The sequence below is a fragment of the Pollicipes pollicipes genome, unplaced genomic scaffold (genome assembly GCF_011947565.3).
Source record: "Pollicipes pollicipes isolate AB1234 unplaced genomic scaffold, Ppol_2.1 Scaffold_4740;HRSCAF=5597_pilon_pilon_pilon, whole genome shotgun sequence".
Classification (NCBI taxonomy): Eukaryota; Metazoa; Arthropoda; class Thecostraca; order Pollicipedomorpha; family Pollicipedidae; genus Pollicipes; species Pollicipes pollicipes.
Window position 1 is genome coordinate 28,963,304 of NW_023596545.1, and position 16,849 is coordinate 28,980,152.

General features: G+C 57.1%; 1 protein-coding gene across 1 annotated transcript; it reads left to right on the forward strand.

Annotated features, from left to right (window-relative positions):
- Window positions 1–1,420: 1,420 nt before the first annotated feature.
- LOC119098166 (sphingomyelin phosphodiesterase 4) lies at window positions 1,421–16,502 on the forward strand (the record flags this gene model as incomplete). Its single annotated transcript, XM_037221097.1, has 16 exons — window positions 1,421–1,494; window positions 2,947–3,012; window positions 3,785–3,982; window positions 4,379–4,480; window positions 4,889–5,205; window positions 6,042–6,056; window positions 7,182–7,251; window positions 7,372–7,407; window positions 7,591–7,629; window positions 10,441–10,553; window positions 11,470–11,622; window positions 12,113–12,287; window positions 13,447–13,644; window positions 14,360–14,587; window positions 15,411–15,554; window positions 16,329–16,502. Coding segments are annotated over exons 2-16 (1,998 nt in total), but the record flags the coding sequence as incomplete, so codon positions are not given.
- Between the last annotated feature and the right edge of the window lie 347 nt (window positions 16,503–16,849).

Below are 16,849 nucleotides of genomic sequence, written 5' to 3' on the forward strand. Positions count from 1 at the left end.
CCATTTCTAAGCCTTCCGGCGTGGTCTTAAAACTGACACGTGATTAAGACACGCTCGTTCACCGAAACCACTGGGTGAGTCATGGGATGACAATATCCATGCTTGGTCTCAGGTTCAACATCTAAAAAACGCGAAGGGAAAATTTAACGTGCAAAAGCAAATAAATCAGATCTCAGAGCCTATTGCACCGATTGTTGTGAAACCTTCGCCATTTGATACGCCATACGCAATTCCCCGCTGCAATATAAAGTCTGATAACCTTAGGTCAGGTCAGGTAATTAAATTTAACAAATTCCGAAATGTTTACCTGCAGACAACTCATTCGGAACTTATCGCTCCGATCGTCTTTAAATGTGTGGAACTGATTGGCACGAAACCTTCCCCAATCCGTGCATCATGGTAGAAGACCTATGTACTACAGCAATGGTGACCTTTTGTCAGGGCAAGGTCACCAAAGATGTCCCAAAGCGGAAGCATATCTTTGCAGACTAAACGGTGACCTCGACCTTATCTAAAGTCACCACCTTCCTGAAAGACTAGTGGGTTATCGACCATGATGCATCGATTGATGAAGGTTTCGTGCTGATTGATCCCACAGACCCGGAACCTTGTGTTGTCTGTAGCCAATTTTAGTGGCTTCAGGAGTTTTTGTTGTCTTTTACCTGTTCCAAGGTTACCATGCTCTGAAACGATAGATTATTGACCATTGCGCATCGCAAAGTGAAGGCTTCGTTTCGATCGGTCCCATAGGCTCGGAGCATGTTGTTTGAGGATGAATTTTGGAAGTGGTTTTTGTCGGTTTCGAGTGTTTTTGGTGATCTTAGAACTAACCAAAAGTCAAAATTTCCAAGGCAGGCTGGGAAATCGAATATGGAGTATCGATTGGTAAAGTTTTCTCGTGCTGATCGTACCACAAACTGAATGCATGCCGTTGTCTGCGAGCTGACTTCTCTGGTCGTTTCGGGCATTTTTGATGACCTTTGACCTTACCCAGACTCATTGCATTCTGGAAAGGATGGGATATCGACTATGTGCATGGACTAGTAAATGTCTTGTGGTAATTTGTTCCACATGCTCGGAGCGTGGGGTCGTTTTCAACCAGTTTTTCCGGTTGGGTATTTTTGATCACATTTGATCCGACCAGTGGTCACAATATTCTTAGAAGAATACTTTGCCAATTAAGTTAAGAGGCATCGAATGGTGGCGTTAATTAAGTGGCATCGAGTGGTAAAATTTGAGTGACCACCAGCCTCACGAACTCGGAACTCGGCGCTGTGAGCAGGATTTGACGGCCGTGCAACCGTCACCTTCTTTGCAGCTTTTTAGTGGCATACTGAATAATTCGAAATCCTCACCTGCGCTTGTGATCTGTTTACGACGCAGTCCCGTCGCTCCCGTGATTTGTACGTCAACAAGATCTATTCAACGCAAGATATGTAACAGCTGACGCCGCAGGCGTGCTATCCTTTGCTCTGTCGTTTTGAAGTCCATGAGGTTAGCGGGGCGGTGTGAACTGACTGGTGCTAATTGGGCCGGATACTTAACAAACAACCTTAGCATCCAGCCCGCAAATTGTGGCAGGCAGCCCGGCTGCAGCAGCGAAATATCGGATTACGATTCGTTGGTTCTTCCTTAAGTCAATCTCAGGTTTTGAGGCTGCCTGAAGCATATCTTATAAGTCCCTATCATTGCCATAGTTAGCTGATTGGCCAGTCATGTATGCTTTCATGCTATGAATTAGCACTATTATATGGATATACTTTATTACCTTCTTTTGGATGTTTATATGATAAGGAGATCAGTCATAAATTCAAGTCACTATTTCAAACCAGAAGGCTGGTGATGTTTCAAACAGTGCATGTTTTTCTTTTGCATCAGTTTCTTAATTGAGATAGCATTTTAGGTAATATTTAGGTTGAACAGGGTACATTTTGGGATTTATGTCTGGACATATTGATCCAATTGGCTTAATCTGATTTTCAGCATGTCTTGATGCATTTATTAAGTAATTTTTTACCTCTTTTTTGCTGTGAAAGATGACTGTGCATTTGGTAAAAAACTGCAAGTATTATGTAGTAAGCATAATATTGATCAAAATGGTTAAGCAAACAAAGGCTGTTTTTTCTGGTAAGCTGTTTAAAATGGATTTTTTTGGGAGCATCTGAGCTTCAAGCTCACTTTCTGAGAATTTGTGGTTTAAGCTTTGATTTATGCATACTATACCTTCAGCATTATCACAGTTAGCTGTCATTTATCATAATGGATCAAGCTCCAATTAATGTGGAATGGTTACAGTATTTTGTGGGGCTTGCCAGCTAGTGATCAAGACTATTTCCCTGACATGCTAATCCAAATTTATACCACAGGTATTTTTACCTCAAGTAAAAGTGGTTTGGTGATAAGTGACATAAAGTGTTCTAGTGATAGTTGTTTTGCTGATGACATGGTATTGCCACCTTCCATATTCCACCATGCTCATTCTGAAATGTTCTTAGTGCTTATCAGACACAAACCTCTCAGAGCTGTCTAGCCTCCCACCAAGTTAAAAACAGTGTATGTGTGTGTCATGCTGTGTAAGTGCAAGTCATGCTGATGGATGGAAGGCATCCTGTGTATGTAATATATGTGAGCTTCCTGCAGCCTGCTTCTGTGTTGCCTGGTGTTATGGTGAATGCAGCAATTTCTGTTCATGGCAGGGAACACTCACTGCCAAGTTGAGTATATGATAGTGTGCTGGTATAGAACAACTTGTCTTACAAGGAACTAGTTCATGCTGTCTTTGCACAGGTCTTAGACATGGGTCTAAAAGAAGCTGTTTTACCTCAATCCAGTGTGGTAATAAAATTATCTATAATTGTGACCTCCTCCAGTGGGTGCAAGAATCCTTTGTAACCTGACCCTCCAGCTCTTTTGCAGTGTGTATGCTTAATACATGCAATTTTTCAGGGTTGAGATAAGCTGTCTGAAGAAAACAAAATGACTTCATTTTCCACCACTCAGCAAATCCACCCAGTAAGTATGTCTTGATAGAACATCATCTGGGACTTCAGCCAACTCTTCAACCATCATCATGCTAGTATACCTTATATATAAATTAGTATAGCCAGTGACTATGGAAATACTGAGCACACCATTGTGCCTGTATGTCCTGACATGACTTAGAGTTGTTCAGCTGGAATGGAAGTATGCTGCTGCGCTTGACAGCAGTAACACATACTCAAACTGGCTCATGTGTCGTGCTCTGACAGACCTCCAAGACCATGCTTACAGCATCCTGAGAAGCAAACTTCTAACACAAAATACATGAAATCTGCTGCAGAGGAAGCCTAGTGTCTCAGCTCCTTACAATCTTGTGCAGAGTGTATGCAGTGTTTCCCCTGCATCCCCATCTGCTGCGCCTGTGAAGGGCCGCCCTCTGGCGCGGCTGTGTGTGATCCTGTGCTCGTGCTGACGTCGCCGCCGTCGCCAGGTGTCGCTGGCGTCGGTGGTGGCCGCGCCCCTGACCGGCCGGCCCGAGCTGCTGGCGCGGCTGTGTGTGATCCCGCGCCCGTGCTGACGTCGCCGCCGCCGCCAGGTGTCGCTAGCGTCGGTGGCGGCCGCGCCCCTGGCCGGCCGGCCCGAGCTGCTGGCGCGGCTGTGTGTGATCCCGCGCCCGTGCTGACGTCGCCGCCGTCGCCAGGTGTCGCTGGCGTCGGTGGTGGCCGCGCCCCTGACCGGCCGGCCCGAGCTGCTGGCGTGGCTGTGTGTGATCTCGCACCCGTGCTGACGTCGCCGCTGCCGCCAGGTGTCGCTGGCGTCGGTGGCGACCGCGCCCCTGGCCGGCCGGCCCGAGCTGCTGACTCGCCTGTTCGCCGAGTCGACGCTCAAGGAGCTGGCCGCGCTGTACCCGGTGCTGCTGGAGGACGTGTTCGGCTTCGGCGGCCGGCCCGGCTGGAACGTGCACCTGGTCACGCGCAAGTGCCACCCCCGCGAGTTTGACCAGGTGGGTGGCCGGCGACGGTGCTGGGATGGGTGTGCGCGCGTCGATGGGCTCGCGCTGTGGTGCATTGGCAGAAGGAATTGAGGCGAATGTCATAGCTGCCAGAGACATATGTGTCCCAAGGAAATCAGGCAGGGAAACATTTTTTCCATTTGTCATCATCGATGTGTTATGGCAACACATCGCGGCGTGAACACTACATTCGGCAGCTACATGTCAAGTTGCGATAGCTCACCATCTGGGGTGGCATCTGTGGGGTCTTCACATGCTGGTTCATCCTTTAATATCACAGTGGAAGTAGGTGGGCGATGGCTCGAATTTCATTGAAGACGTGAGTACGACGTTGAAAACATCAGCAATTGTGTCTTTAATGACCGCCGGCCGGCCTGTCTGTTGCAGCTGCGCGGCCTGCTGCAGCCGGCGGGCCCGCTGTTCTCCGTCATGTACCGGCTGATGGCCGACCCGCACGTCGCATACGAGTTCCCCACCGCCTGCCTACCGGTCAGCGGTTTTGAAGTGTTTTTTCTTAGGAGTGGGCTGGCATGTGAGAAGAGCGAACTGTGCATGTTATAACAGTAAAATGCACTTGCAGTTAAGCTAATCGTATATTCAACAACATTGTCATTGCATTATGTACGTGGTTTCTCCCAAAACTTTTTTTTGCATTCTCTACACTGATAATTGTCTTTGTTAAATGCATGCCATTCTCCAGGGGCAGGGTCGTGTACATCACCACACGGACCTTCACTCGAGCTCTGAACCTGGGCTCCGCTGTTTAACTATGCGCGGGCGGTGTAATATGCAGGCGTGCCAAACCCCAGCGCCCAGCCACGCCCCCGCTCCGGCCTTCCGCATGCCGTTGGCCGGCATCGAGCGTCTGCTGACGGTCGTGTCCGCTGGCGCCGGCAGGCGAGCGCGGCCGGCGCCGCCTCGCTCTCGATGACGGCCGGCCAGTGGTCGATGCTGAGCCCGCCGACGATCGGCGGCGCGCCGACCTGGGGCCAGAGCGTGATGCTCAGCCCGCTGGAGCTGTACCTGCACCACTTCTGCTTCTTCCTGCTGAGCCTGGCGCAGCAGGGCGCGCAGATCGCGTGGGCGGCGGCCGGCGACGCGCTCTACCCGACGCTGCTCGACGACCTGATGACGTACTTCCTGCCGTGCGGGCCGCAGTGGGTGCCGCCGCTCAACACGCCGGCCGGCTACCACCACCACCACCCGCCCATCAGGTGCGAGGACGGGCTGTCGCTGGGGCAGAGGGGAGGGGGCCATCAGGTGTGGGACGGGCCGCCGCTGGGGCAGAGGGGAGGAGGACCATCAGGTGTGGGACGGGCTGCCGCTGTGGGAGGGGGAGGGCCATCAGGTGTGGGACGGGCCGCCGCTGGGGGAGGGGAGGAGGGCCATCAGGTGTGGGACGGGCCGCCGCTGGGGGAGGGGAGGAGGGCCATCAGGTGTGCCTACAAGCCACCGCTGGGGGAGGGGAGGGGGCCATCAGGTGTGCGGGACGAACCGCCGCTAGGGGAGGAGAGGGGGTCATCAGGTGTGCAGAAGGACCGCCGCTGGGGGAGGGGAAGGAGAGGGCCATCAGGTGCGGGACGGGCCGCCGATGGGGGAGGGGCCATCAGGTGCGGGACGGGCCGCCGATGGGGGAGGGGCCATCAGGTGCGGGACGGGCCGCCGATGGGGGAGGGGCCACCAGGTGCAGGGAAGGGCCACCGCTGGGAGAGGGGAGCGGTGTCGCTCCGAGAGGCACCAGCGCTTTTGAGACGGTCTGCAGGGACAGGGAGACAACCTATGGCGATCTTTGCCCGGTAGATGTGCTTTTATCTAGCTGCGCGTAATATGTTTTAATACAATAAATGATGATTATAATGATGTTGATATTGTGCTCCATATGTCTGCATTATGACTCCTGTGGTAGCCACGCATGTTCCCCACTGGTGTCCCCGTGCGCTCCTCTGACGGGTGCGTTTCCGTCCACAACGAACGGTACCGTCCGATCCCTGCCTCCTCTGATGGGACCCCGGAGACGCTCTGCCCTGACCGTCCCTCCGCTCCCCGACAGCATGACCCCGGAGACGCTCTGCCCTGACCGTCCCTCCGCTCCCCGACAGCATGACCCCGGAGACGCTCTGCCCTGGCCGTCCCTCCGCTCCCCGACAGCATGACCCCGGAGACGCTCTGCCCTGACCGTCCCTCCGCCCCCCCCCCCCCGACAGCATGACCCCGGAGACGCTCTGCCCTGACCGTCCCTCCGCTCCCCCGCAGGATGACCCCGGAGACGCTCTGCCCTGACCGTCCCTCCGCTCCCCCGCAGCATGACCCCGGAGACGCTCTGCCCTGACCGTCCCTCCGCCCCCCCGCAGCATGACCCCGGAGACGCTCTGCCCTGACCGTCCCTCCCCCCCCCCCGCAGCATGACCCCGGAGACGCTCTGCCCTGACCGTCCCTCCCCCCCCCGCAGCACGACCCCGGAGACGCTCTGCCCTGACCGTCCCTCCACTCCCCCGCAGGATGACCCCGGAGACGCTCTGCCCTGACCGTCCCTCCGCCCCCCCGCAGCATGACCCCGGAGACGCTCTGCCCTGACCGTCCCTCCGCTCCCCGACAGCATGACCCCGGAGACGCTCTGCCCTGACCGTCCCTCCGCCCCCCCGCAGCATGACCCCGGAGACGCTCTGCCCTGACCGTCCCTCCGCTCCCCGACAGCATGACCCCGGAGACGCTCTGCCCTGACCGTCCCTCCGCCCCCCCGCAGCATGACCCCGGAGACGCTCTGCCCTGACCGTCCCTCCGCTCCCCGACAGCATGACCCCGGAGACGCTCTGCCCTGACCGTCCCTCCGCTCCCCGACAGCATGACCCCGGAGACGCTCTGCCCTGACCGTCCCTCCGCCCCCCCGCAGCATGACCCCGGAGACGCTCTGCCCTGACCGTCCCTCCGCTCCCCCGCAGCATGACCCCGGAGACGCTCTGCCCTGACCGTCCCTCCGCCCCCCCCCCGCAGCATGACCCCGGAGACGCTCTGCCCTGACCGTCCCTCCACCCCCCCCCCCCCGCAGCATGACCCCGGAGACGCTCTGCCCTGACCGTCCCTCCCCCCCCGCAGCATGACCCCGGAGACGCTCTGCCCTGACCGTCCCTCCACTCCCCGACAGCATGACCCCGGAGACGCTCTGCCCTGACCGTCCCTCCCCCCCCCGCAGCATGACCCCGGAGACGCGCCGTCTGTCGACGCCGCCCCGTCTGCTGCTGCGCACCTCGCTGCTGCGCCAGGCGGCGCCGCCGTCGCCGGTGGCCTCGCCCACCGGCCACGGCCACCTCGGCCTAGAGACGTGGCGCAGCGAGGCTCTGCTGCGCGCCGTCGCCGCCTTCTGGCTGGAGACGGGCCCGCGCGGCGCCGAGCTCCGCCCGCCCGCCACGCCGGCGCAGGTGACGTCATCACGCCGTCGGAGGGGTCACGAGGGAGGGGGGGGGGGAGGAGGGGCGGCCGGGTGCTGGTTGGGGTTTGAACGGCGGGGTGATGTGGGATGGGTGACGATGCTGTTGCGAGTTGTGTTCATTTCTTCGTGTGGTGGTGCGGCAGTGTTTTAAAACGGCTCTCGCACGTTCCAGCACGACTTCCTCACACCGGCGTCGATACTGTATGAGCTTGTAAGTGTGTCTTTCGTTTCAATGAACCATCGCCAGCTAGCGGCTTCAGTTCGCTAACGCTTCTGCGTGCTGTGGCTGTGCTGAATAACGCCGTGCTAGTGCCGTCCTGGTCTCCATAACACCGTGAGTTCTTTAACACAAATCATAGAAGCCAGACAGGCTGTAAAAGGATGACGGCTGCTTGAGCGGCAGCTTATGCAGCTATGGCGTAAGTGAAGCACACATTTCATAACCTACTTTTTGAGAGATGTTATTGTACTCTAGGTGCTAGCGGTATGCTGCTTTACTATGCTTGACCGGTTATGTGATTTTTTTCTCCAATGTTAAGCCATTCAAACCATACGAAATCAGTGGAAGGAGCTATCATGCTGTCATGCTATATATCATGCTATCCAGCCGATGTTAAACTCGGGTAACATAGGTATTTTTTTCTATTTGGAAACGATTGCCAGGGCTCTTGTCCCTGTGTCGGCATGGAGCTCTTGAATATCTTTGCTATCCATTACTCTAGATCCTTACATTACTGTCGTCGCTTAGGATAGGACCTCCTAAAAATAATTGGGACCGTCTGTATGGGAACAAAAACCTGCTGCTGCACAGCAACTGAACCCTGTAACTGATCGAGGGTCGGGGCAGGTGTCCAAGTGCCAGGCACTTGCAGTACCTTACGCCAGGTCAGTGACCTATTTGCGGTTAGCTAAGTCACAACGGACCAAATTGTCGTTGAGTATGGTTTTGGTAGAAAGCGTTTTGATGTGGTTACGCTTTTATGCCAATCCGATATTCGCATAGGTCACTGACCCAAGTAGCCCTAAATTTCCAGTGTTTTCGGTAACATTCTTTCTTTTTATGTAATCTATGATTTTCCTCAATTTTAGGATGTGTTGTGTCATTTTGCTTGCGGTGGCTTTTGCCTCGAAAGGTCGTCATATTTCACTGTCTGGAATTGCTTTTTAACCCCAGAATTGTTATAGTATGCACTATATCCGAACAAGTTTTCTGTTTTCGTTCGCCTGTGGGCTGCATTTACTTGAATTAGTGTCGGTCCCCCTTCTGCGTGTGCCATGTTGCCGCGAAAGGTCAACATAGGTCACCTTTTTAGGCTGATGCGGGATCAACAACAGCAGAATGTAATGATGGGTTGGACACAGCATTATGGGACGTGACTTGCTCACTTATGTATTGAAACGATGCAGACCATTTTGCAGTGCAACCTACTATGACCTTGACCTGGACTACAGATTAGGATAATTCAGGCAAAAGATGCCCAAAATTGCATCACTTATCTAAGAATACTTCAGATGTCTCTTATCTCATTCACTCCCGAGCTAGCGGAGGGGGAGCGGGTGTCTGTTCTCCCGGTCAGTTCCAAGAAGACATGGGACCTCGTCAGTGCGGGGGTTAAAACCGTCCAACTTATCTATGAGCCCAAGCGGTGTATCTTTGTGGGATGGGACGCCTCTCTCGATCACGGCATGGGCCCCAGCCGACCTTAACTTTCTTGTCTAGTTTTCCGATTTTGGACAAACTTTGGACAACAAATTATGTTTGAGGTCTTCATGTTGGTTCCGCCATTTTCATAAACCTCTCTGTGCTGGCCCCTGCTGGTTTTTACGTCCTGACTTAGGAACACGCGCGATGCGTACATTACGCTTGAGTTCATTTGCATTACGAACAGCAACGTGGACGAACGTCTGCAATACCAACATAAGCGCGTGCGGACGCTTGGGTTTAGACCATTTCTGTGTGAATGTGAATGCTTACAACCGAGGCGCGATCATCTGCGCTTACGAATGGCTGCGACATCAGCATTTGCGATACGAACTCAGTATTTACGAGCACTTGAGTACTGCATGGGTCCGGTTGCGGCGTCTCCCAGATGCGGGCTATGGCCATGGATGTACCGTGGAGAGGAGGGTGTTGTTATGTTTAACATGGACGTAAGGGAATGTTCCGCATCGCTCCCTGTTTGGATGTGGTCTTATAGCAATGTAACCACGCTACACCATACCTTTGCATCAGTTGGTTTTGTATTTCTACTGACCACAGGCCTTAGCTGGTTGACTGTTGTCTGGCCGTTAAAACGTAGACTCTGCCTTATCATATAACAAGTCTGCCACTGCCTATTTAGCTGTCGTGCTGGGCCTAGTTTATCTGTGTCTAACCTGTTAGTCTGTTAACCCACCAAGCATTAACCCTCTGCTTTCCTCGTGTTTTTCTCGTGCCTTTCCTAATCTGCTCTTCCTCTGGAACCTGTGCACCCTATGTCTGTTGCGTATATGTTAGACCTCCCATTAACGACGCATTGTACATATGCATATGGAGCGGGATCGGTATCGATTCCTTTCGAATTTCTAGGCGCGCTATATTGATGTCGGTGGTGGTTCGCCAATGGCCTTTGGTGACCGGTTGTTAGGCTTGTATATTCAACGCGATGATGGGGCTCTGTTCCCCAAAGACGCCTGTGACAACAGCATGTTTGGCTTCCGATACAATGTATCATTTGTACGTTGCTTTGACAATGTCAATTTAATGCGCATTGGGCGGAGGACATGCTGAACCCTATTCTGCTATTAGTCTGGCGTAAAAGTGCTACGGGGTTGTCAACGGTATGAACTCGGCGCTCTGCCGCGTGTCGCGTTTTTTCTTTTTTTATCTGCCGTCTGTTAGGCTCGGCACCAGTCGTGGGTGTCTTCACTGCGTTTTCTGCGTTGCGAGCGCCGGTCCGGTCCCCACCTGCCTCCCATCCCCCGCGCGTGCGCGGCTGGTGGTGAGGGCCGCCGCTGACGTCCGTCCGCGCTGACCCGGCAGGACACGCACGTGCCGAGCCACGACCAGATGCGGGTGGTGCGCATGCTGGTCAAGCACATGCACCTGTTCACGAACTCGCCCCACCACCTGGCGGGGCTGGAGGACTTCAAGAGGTGAGGCGCCGCCAGACCGATCGGCTGGGCCGTGTACGGTCGTGCGGTCACGGTCACGGTCACGGTCACGGTCACGTAGCGGTCACGGTCACGTGGCGGCCGCGGTCACGTGGCGGTCACGGTCACGTAGCAGTCACGGTCACGGTCACGGTCACGTGGCGGTCACGTGGCAGTCATCTCACAGGGGGTGGCTAATGTGATGGTTGCGGTGGGTTGGGTCTCTTGCGCCCGCGTTTTGTGAGGGGTGAGGTATGGTTTTTTGAGCCACAGTAACGGGCGAATCTCCTTGCTGTTCTCTCGCGACGCGTGTCTCGAGTACTGCACCTCCAGTCTGTGCACGATAGCCTGCGATATATCGATCTTAATTAACTGCAACATGGCCAAGAAGTTGTGTCAAGATACATCAACCCCTTTCCTTTGCAGTCATAGGAGAATTGGCTAGAACTTGCTGCCCCTTTGAGAGGCCATTTCAGTTACAAAATTTCCATTCTGCGGTCTAGCCTTGGGATTTGTGTCTTCAGGTAGACTCTAGGCGTAGGACTGGTGGCCCGGGGCCTTCAGCGGTGCCGCTCGCGTTATGCACCCGTCGCTCGGTGCATTCCCCCAGACGCCCGTGCGCTCACTCGGTACGCTCCCACGGTCGCCCTTGCACTCACTGGATACGCTCCCCCAGACGCCCGTGCGCTCACTCGGTACGCTCCCACGGTCGCCCGTGTGCTCACTCGGTGCGCTCATTGGCTGCTGGTTAGCTCTGGCCAGATAGGCCTGTTTTGCCTAGCGCGCCCTGCCTGCGCTGTTGTGCTGGACAGTCCCTATCCGCGGCGCCAGCCGTGCTCGCACGGCCGGCCAGGACGGCCCGCCAGACACCCTGTCAGCCACGATGCCTGACGCCGCCGGTCCCGCACCCGCGGCACAGGCAGGCGCAGGCGATGCTGCAGAAGAGGCTGTACGGCTTCCTGCGGCACGCGTTCAAGCACTGGCCGACGGACATGTCGCTGCGGCTGGTGCTGGAGACGTGGCTCAGCTACATCCAGCCGTGGCGCTACACCGACTACACCGTCAAGGGCAGGTGAGCGGCGGCGGCGGCGGCGTCTCGCTGGTGAAGTGACGCTCGCGGCACTCTGGTGCTCCGCGACCTTGTCCGTTCTGCCTGCCTCTTTTGGTCACGACGTCCCCCCGTCCTCCGCTCCGTCTGTCTGTCCGCCGTCCGCACTGTGGATGGGGCCCTCTCGGTCCCGGTCTGGCTGGGCAGCCTTTACCTCGCGCTGCGCAGTGGGGCTTACAGTTCTGGTAATGATGAGCGGGGACTTACGTCTCACGGACTGTCAATGCTATTTCGTGACGGATGTCTTCATCATGTGTCATGTATGATTCGGATGTGGCTTGGCAGGGCTCGAACCGACAGGTCCAGAGCTGAGCGTCCCAGCCGCTGGACGACCAGCGGCCAGTGTTCACAGTTCATTGCTGCTGCTAGCGGTTTTTTGCCGCTGCCGCGTCACATGTAGCACGCTCAGTCGCTGTCCCATGCGTCCTGCAATCGTCAGCATGTTTGCCGACAGGTCACCCGGCCAGAACCAGAAAGAGTCTGACAAGCATGTGGAGCCGGCGTGGGGTCGGTTCGTGGCTGATAACCTGCTCTTCTACTCGGCCATCTTCCGCCAGCTGCTGCCCCGGTTCCACCGAATGGACCTCACCGTGCCGCGATACGCCCACATGGTGCACCGGCTCGCCAGGGTGCGTGCCTTGGATTCGTTGTGGCGGGTGGTGTGGCGTGCGCAGAACATCTGCTGATGCGCTGCACCCGGGCTGCTTAACATCTCACAGCCGTCCGCACGCCAACGTTTCGTTCAGCTGTTACTGAGCGGCTCCTTGCAGCGCGCCGTCGTTGCGTACATGTATTTTTTAACTTCCACCGCGCGAGGCTGGTGGCTCATTCCCCTCCCCCAACGGGTTTTCCGAAACTGGGGAGAAAGTGAAAGCCGCGGCGTCATCGAGGTTGCCGCGACTGTCGACATTCAATGCGCATGTTTTGTACCTGTTGTCATTCACATGCACCCCCTAAAAGTTGCCACGAGTTACATTAGGCCATTGGTGTTAATTGTCATTTGTCAAAGCCAGTGGGCTGCGGCTGTTCGTGTCAAAGCGCGTTTTTCGTAGTTTCGTAGCATGAATGGTAATCTATGGGTGCGAAGTCTGGATAGAAGGATCATTCCAAGGTAAACGACTCACGTCCTTGGGCGTGTTGGTGTTCCTGTGCCGTGACAACCGCGGACTCGGCGGTTGCGCTGACCTCGTCCGACCGTAGGTCGATCTTGGGCCGTTATTTTACACCCATTATGGTCCGAAGGCGGTTTTGAGTTGAACATTTTCTGCTCCAAAAATGGCGTTTTGCTCGGCGAAGCTCCGAATGTTTCGGACTGTTTTGTTCACAGGCACAAAGGCTGATGTCGCATGGACAGTTACTGGTTAACCTCGAGAGGTCAGAGGGTATCGCGTTTTGTTGTGTGATATCAAACCGTCGCTCTCAGCTGTATGCTTGGCTGCACAGTGGACTGACGGCGGGGGGACGATTAACGCCGCTGGCGTGTTTCGGACGATGATCGCTGCCGCCGAGCGGGCGGCTCTGTTTGTCATTGCCGGTTCCGCATCATTGCTTGCTGTTGCGGAACGGACCCTTAATTTGCCCGCTAGATATTACCGTATGCTTGTGGGCCAAAGACAATGTGCAAAAGCAATATCGTTGTCCTTTGCAAATACTTCAAGACTGAGGGCTTTCTGCATTTTGCACAGCCGTATCCTGATGCGCGTGCATGCATCATATTCTCTTATGAGGGCCCCAGACGGGGACGCGCCGGAGCGTGTCACCGAGCCACTGTTCGCCCCGCTGCCCCAGGTGATGTGCCAGCCGGGCTTGAGCAAGCTCATCCACGAGGCCGAGGCCCTGCTCGGCGAGAACCGCTGGGCGTCACGGCACGCCGCCAACAGCGACGCGTCGCTGCTGTACGCCGCCTCGGTCGGTCAGCACATCATCGATCTGGAGGAGGCCGGCTTCGCCTACCAGCCCATGTTTGACGCCGCCTGCCGGCAGCAGGTATCTACCGGTGACGGCGGAGAGGGAGTCAGACGGACTGGCTTTCTATGTCAGGGGCATGGTGCGAAGTGCCCGGTGTAGGGACATTGCAATTTTCGTGAGGCATGGTGCGTTAAGGAATTGCAGCGGAAAAGTTGGGAGATATACTGATGAGATGGGCATGCTGCTTATATGGTGGGAGCTTGGAGATGATTTGTGTTTTTCTTTGATTTATGAGTACAGTATGCTATAGATGGAGCTAAACATGCTTTGGCCGGAGATAGCTGCACTTTGCGTCGTTCTAAAACACAGTAGCTGCTAATCACAGACCCAGTTATGAACCCTATGAACTCAAAGATGTTCGGCAGTGGAATTTCTCACCTACGATGGTTGCCGCTGTCTGTGCGGCGCCAGTCGCAAAGACCCCATGTGTGTTGTATTCTCAGGTGCAGTGCCTGTCACCAGGTGCCGACCCTGACCCCCAGCCGTGCCTTGCCAGGTGTAGACCCTGCTCTCGCTGCTGAGCGAGGCGCGGCGCGTGGAACAGCAGACCCTGATCCCCAGCCGTGCCTTGCCAGGTGTAGACCCTGCTCTCGCTGCTGAGCGAGGCGCGGCGCGTGGTGCAGCAGACCCTGACCCCCAGCCGTGCCTTGCCAGGTGTAGACCCTGCTCTCGCTGCTGAGCGAGGCGCGGCGCGTGGAGCAGCAGACCCTGACCCCCAGCCGTGCTTTGCCAGGTGCAGACCCTGCTCTCGCTGCTGAGCGAGGCCCGGCGCGTGGTGCAGCAGACGCTGACCTCGCTGCCGGCGTCGGCCGGCTCCTCCGGCTCGCTGTGGGCCAGCCTGCTGGGCGCGCTCGGCGCCCGCTCGGCCGAGCTCACGTGCGGCGAGTTCTCGCCGGACGACATGCGGCGCGGCGCCAACCACCTGGACGAGGCCATCCGCCAGCTGGCGGCGCTGTACGAGGTGCGCTGCAGAACCGGTGGCCGCGCTGGGCCGGCGCTGCGGTGCGGTGAATGGCGAGGGAGAGCGAGTGGCGGCAGGCAGTTAACTGTCCCGATTCAGTCACAGCGCGCATGGTTGTTTGTTCGTCGTTTTTTGTGCATCATCGTGTGATGCCGTATAAAGGTGGACACAGCGTGAACTACAGTTCAGCTAATTTCGAAGGAAGTTATGTGTCCTTGTGTATCCAGCGTGGCTATTTCGCCAGTCACTGATTCACCTCTGCTGCAACGCCGCAGTATCTGTGCAAAGTTTTCCCGCCAGCGTGGCCTTTATGGTCCAGTGTCAAGTCGAGTACCGCGTGCTGGTGCTGTCAATTGTGGTGGTGCTTTCGCCGTTATATTGCAACCTTAAACAGGACTGTGAAGGCAGCAATATTTCCTTTACTTTCAATCTGTTGACACTAAATGCCCGATTTACGTGACATTTTAAGCTCTTTGTAAAAAAAGTTTTGAACTACTTTTTCGTAGGTCCAATCCATTCAATTCAGCAACAGTAGAACCTTCGTGCAATAGTCCCCATCGGCGCACACCGAGCGCGCCTGTGCGGCCGCCGCGCGATCCGCCGGCGTCGCCCTCAGTCCGGCCCCCTCCCTCCGCAGCTGCCGGTGCCGGAGCCGGCAGCGGCCGACTCCCCATCGACGCCGGCCGGCCGGACGCCGCCGTACGCGGCCGGCACGCCGCTGGGCGCCGGCGTGCTGACGCCGTCGGCACTGCAGTCGCCGGCGGTGCGGCGCGCGCGCGGCGCCGACTACGAGCCGACGCCGGACGGGCCGCGGCTGACGAAGCTCGGCCGACAGCAGCTGATCAGCGGCCTGTGCCGGGCCGACGTGCAGTACCAGGGCGACCCGGAGCGGCGGCCCGTGCAGAGCACCGAGAGCGCCACCCTGCTGCGCGCGCTGCAGGCTCTGGCGGCGCACGTCAACCAGACGGTGAGCGGACGGGGAGGAAGGCTGGCTGAACGAGGCGAGCATCCGGCCGGAGGCGAGGGGCAGGTGGGCGGTGGCGGGGTGACAGGAGGGGGCGGGGTGGGAGATGGGGTTGTCGGCGTGGCGGGGAGGGGGCTGGCGGGTGAGAAAGCCTCGTGACCGGGTGCTGTGGATATGCGGCCCTTAGTGGGATGTGGAGGCGTATGGGTAGGCGGGACGCGTTAACTAGACGTGGTTACGAGTGGAGCCGGGGTCAAAGTGACCCTAACCTGACCTCTGGGAAAATGCTCGACTTTAGCGGCCTGTCGCGACCGGTGCACTTTTCAGATCCCCCTATCTGCAACCACTCATCGCAGCTTCATATGGTTTTTTTCGGTCAATCGCAATTCTGTTAAAATATGTACGGCACAAATTTGTATGCGATTGCCTGTAATGTGTCCGGTCCGATGATATATTTCGCGTAGCGTTATCATTGGAGCAAAATAGAACTATTCTCATTCGATAAGCATGGGGGCGTTAAGTTTCAAATTACCTAAGCGCGGAAGGATGCGGTCGAGACCTGGCCCAGATCTGGGCGATCCGTTGTGGGAGCGACACAATGCCATCCAATTCGGACAGGACAGAACGGGCAGTCATGCAGGCAAGTAGTGGCAGCTCACGTTGTGTGACCTCCCCGAACCTGCCCGCCATTCCCGTGACGGCCCCAGCTCGTCCTGCCCCCTTCCCCCCCCCCCCTCCCGGCCCCCTCTGACGGGCACCGCTCGCGTGCTGTTTCAGTATGGTCCAACGCTGGCGGCACTGTACGCCCGCGACGACTACGCTGGCTACCTGGCGCGCCAGGTGATCCAGCCGCCCGCCACCTTCTACCACTTCGTGCGCGTGAGCGACCGCTCGAGCGCGCGCCAAGCGGTGCACCGGCCGGCGGCGGTGAGCCTGCGGCGGCTGGCGGACCTGCGCTGCGTGGCGCTACTGGCCGCCGGCCTGCTGCTCGGCCTCGCCGTGGGCCTGAGCCCAGCTGGCGCGCTGCTGGCGCTGGTGCTGGTGCCGGCAGCGCTGGTGGCCGCGGCCGCGGCGCTCCGCATGGCGGCCGACCGATGGCGGGGAGCGACCGGCGGCGACGGCGGCTCGCCGCACCGGGCCGGGCTGAGGCCGCTCGCCGACGACCGGTAGCCGCGGGCGTACGGATGAGAGCCGCGCGCGGACGAATGGTAACGGCTCGCCGACGACCGGTAGCCGCGCGCGGACGAACGGTAGCCGCGCGCAGCCGGCTGCAGGACACCGGGGCAGGTGCCAATGTC